Genomic DNA, 3681 nt, shown 5'->3' with positions numbered 1-3681 from the left:
CCTCAATGTTTTTTTTTCTAATATTTCTACTACATTGAATAAAAAGGATAGGCTATAAACATGGGGTTCTTCTTATAGGCGAAGAGCTAACAACCTGTCACTATTAGAATCTCAATTCTATCATTAAGCCAAACAATTGGTCTTTTAAGACTGTTGGCTCTGTCTACTCCACAGAGGATATAGACGTGATTATATTGTGATAGTAAATAAAACAATAAGTAAAATTGGTATAAAAGTTTATTATTTTGAAGATGTATTGAAAAATACTTATAAACCTGTGATGCAAAAAGTATTTTGACATTGTCTCGATTACTTTAAGCAATTAACTAATCAGTCTACGATTTGTAAATCCTATTACAAAAGTAATTAATATAAAAATACAAGTATACAATTAAAAAAGCTCTCTAATTATTACCCATTAAAATATCTATACTTAAAAATAATCTTCTGGACGGAAACATTTATAATAGTCAAATAAAATAACCATACTCTTTTATAAGAAAAATCTGTACAAAATATACACAAAGCTGCAAAACAGGTTTTAAAAATGATTTGGTCATGGCGAGAGGATGAATGAAAGTATGTTGACTAAGTAAATATACAAAGGGAGTGGGATGGCCAAGGCGAACGTACCTTGATCAAATCGGAGACATTCTGGCAAAGGTAAGGTCGAGAGTAGCCGAAACCGACGAGCTTGCATGAAGAGTTATTAAAAAAGGTAAAGCGAAAAAGTATAAGTGCAGGGAATGTGGCAAGTGGAAATATGAAGTCTCTTCCCACTCCTCCGGGAAAGAGGCGTTATGTATGTATGTATATAAGAAGTGAGATTCCAATGCCGAGTGTAAGTCTATCAAATGCAAAGGTATGCTAATACAAACGAGCCGAATAGAAATAGAGATACTTTTAAACTGGTCGCAGCGTTGCACCCGTCAGAGCTACATGTGTAGATGCAAGTTCTGTATTCCAGTTTGTCGCCAGCTTGTTGTACATAATTACAATAGTTTCCGAGATCCAAGGACGAACAATAACGTTTTGTACTAATGCCACCTGAAAACATTTTAAATAACAGATTAATTAGGTAATACACACGGTCAGTTTTGAAAAGTTTCTCATCATATGACTAAACAAAACTTAGATCTTTCAGTGAAATCTTGAATTATGAAGGGCAATAATCAACTCTATTTGTACTTTGGACATAAGTAATTTTATAACTATATTTATCAAAATAATAATTGCATCACTGACATTGAAACAACAAAACATAATAGGCGTTTATCAAATAGCGGCATCACTTGTTCACGCTCGAGAAATTCTCCGTGGAATATGTATGTATGTTTTTTATGCAAATAATATAATTTGACAAATCCGTCTGTGGTGAAATGGTTAAGGTGCCCGGCTAAAATGCGCAAGTAATGCGTGTGGGTTTAAATTCTAGTTCAGCCATTTACCAATGGCTCTTGTTCTGGATTTATACATGTTTATTAGTTAGAGTGCTAACTGATGCTCTTACGGCGAGGGAAAACATCGTGAGGAAACCTGCACATTCAGGCAAATGAATGTGAGACCTAATATGAGTGACATTTCCTATAGAGATTGTTAAGGTCGGATGGGAGTCACTTTGTATAAAAACCTGGCTCGGCCAATCCAAAGTAAGGTGTAAAGGCGCACCTAAAGCTCCTTTCCAGAAAGGTGAGGATGAAACCAAGGCTAACGCCAGGAGTAAGAAGATAATTAGGGAAATCCATTTTTGATGAGTGTGTGGACTCCCATGACTATGTAGGTACTATAGATGGAATTTAAAAAAGCATGCATACTCACCAATAAGGTAATTTAATTTTATTTGACAATATTAGTACGTGCCTCGTGCTATACTGAAATAAAACTCACATACCATGTGCCCGAAATTAGTGAAAAAAATTAAAGATTGTACTTTATGTGAAGAACAAAAATTAAATGTTAAACATATATCATAAGCTGAAAATATTTCATGGTAAACATTAGCAAAATAATATATTAATTTTGTAAAAAAAAAACCACTTACATCTTGACAAAGACAGCTTTTCATATTAGGGAAGTCTACCCCACATAGGTACAAAGTTCAATATTAAACTTTTAAGTAAATTTGACATTTCAGCACTTTGAAAATAAGGTATAACACTTTTTTGTTAGACCATGACTGTACCAAGTAGGTACTGTCTGATACTTAGGATATTGAAAACATAAACTAAAAGAGGTAAGAAAGCCTTCTATTATTATAATATTCTACTATTTGGTCCATAAACAAACTTAGGAAAAACAGCAATTTATTATTTTTACAAAATATTTTCAGCTTTTCAGTGCTTTTCACCCACAACCTTCAATCCACTAATATAACCTGTTAGTTTAATGCAGTATTGAGCATTATGCACATGTTCGCAAGACGTCGGAGACAGCACGCCACCGTCGAGGTTCATTAGAGCATCTCCACATTCCATAGTTGCAGACGAGTTGCACTGATAGCATTCTATGGCTATACCTAGATGCAATGGTTAGTATATTTAATGATATATAAATAACAAAGACTGTTTTCTCTTATTAGTTGTCTGCGAGGATACCAAATTTATTTCTACAATTTTTAAGTGCAATAAAGGGTATTCTGTCTATCAATACCCAGTACTAAATTTGCTAATTATTACTTATATTCATCATTGTAGGGTGTTCCTGATTTGTTATAATAATTGCCCATAAATAAATAAGGGTTAGTTTTTATTTAAATTACTTCTTAACTACGTAAATAAGAAATTGTACATAAAATATATGTTATTAACCTTGAATTAATTGAAAGGATCTCGCACACATGGGTTACAATACTTAAAATGGTCTAAGTGAGGCTTTTGTAATTAACATTTCTTCTACAGTTACCATCACAACTAGTACTACACCATTGTCCCTTACATTCAAGCACTAAATATTTTTTTTAAGCAATAAAAACCGCATTATTGGTACCTCGTATATTAGAAAATGATTAAGTTAGTCCCAAGATTACATAAAATTGGTAATCATGTTAAGTTTTAGTATTTAGAAGCACATGAATGATGCACTGAGACATTTTGTAAGATAATGTCATTCAATAACAAATATTCCAATTCTACATGCAGCATCAGAGGATCAGGTTTCTTTCTCACCTTCGTTCCTTCCTACATGTTTTATACAATACTGTGCATCATGAATATTGCTACAGTCGACTGGTTCCAATCCAGTATTGCTATCCAAAAATTCATTGCACTCAAACGGGTTATCCGAATCGGTCCCGGAGCACTGATAACAGCTTATAGAATCAACTATTATAGAGAAATAACAATAATTAACAAAAACTCAAATGGGAATAACACATTGAAGTAATTTAAGTTTACTTACCTGACTTCACTATGCTTAATGTGGCTATAACACACAATATACTTGGCGATTTCATCTTCAAAATTATGGTTTATTTAAGGATATACTTAAATTGTCTGCTGTTTTTGCTTATTATACAGTAAACATAGAATTTGATCAATCAATAGCAACGCCCAGCCCGCCGGACGCTTTATAATTAAATTAGAACGAAGTGACACATGTCAACTATGACACTGACATTACATTATTGCACCCACGTTACATTCAATACACAATGCTTCACCAAAATAAAGGTCAGTCTAGATT

The 3681-nt window shown here is 33.0% G+C and overlaps 1 protein-coding gene across 3 annotated transcripts; it reads right to left on the bottom strand.

Moving 5' to 3' along the window:
* Positions 1-219: 219 nt before the first annotated feature.
* Positions 220-3615, bottom strand: LOC106134769 (U-scoloptoxin(05)-Sm1a). 3 transcript variants are annotated; one of them, XM_060945854.1, is made up of 4 exons: positions 3397-3606; positions 3165-3320; positions 2375-2515; positions 220-1047 (listed from the first exon to the last, which is right to left on the bottom strand). In XM_060945854.1, exons 1-4 carry the CDS (start codon positions 3449-3451, stop codon positions 851-853), a joined length of 549 nt encoding a protein of 182 aa, XP_060801837.1. In that variant the 5' UTR covers positions 3452-3606; the 3' UTR covers positions 220-850. The 3 variants fall into 3 exon arrangements, 1 of the variants encoding a protein (XP_060801837.1); XR_009657001.1 differs by lacking the exon at positions 3165-3320 and having other exon boundaries at positions 907-2515; positions 3397-3615; XR_009657000.1 differs by having other exon boundaries at positions 908-1047; positions 1819-3615.
* Positions 3616-3681: the final 66 nt, after the last annotated feature.

This window comes from Amyelois transitella, chromosome 9, assembly GCF_032362555.1.
Source record: "Amyelois transitella isolate CPQ chromosome 9, ilAmyTran1.1, whole genome shotgun sequence".
NCBI classification, from domain to species: domain Eukaryota; kingdom Metazoa; phylum Arthropoda; class Insecta; order Lepidoptera; family Pyralidae; genus Amyelois; species Amyelois transitella.
This window is presented reverse-complemented; position numbering and strand designations above follow the sequence as displayed.

Bases quoted from the DNA above. Each gene is read 5' to 3' on its own strand.
- LOC106134769 (XM_060945854.1), bottom strand. From the start codon at position 3,451: ATGAAATCGCCAAGTATATTGTGTGTTATAGCCACATTAAGCATAGTG. The intron at 3,321-3,396 runs GTAAGTAAACTT...TCTCTATAATAG, and splicing joins ATTAAGCATAGTGAAGTCAG to TTGATTCTATAAGCTGTTAT. The intron at 1,048-2,374 runs GTTATATTAGTG...AAATGTTTTCAG, and splicing joins ATACTGCATTAAACTAACAG to GTGGCATTAGTACAAAACGT.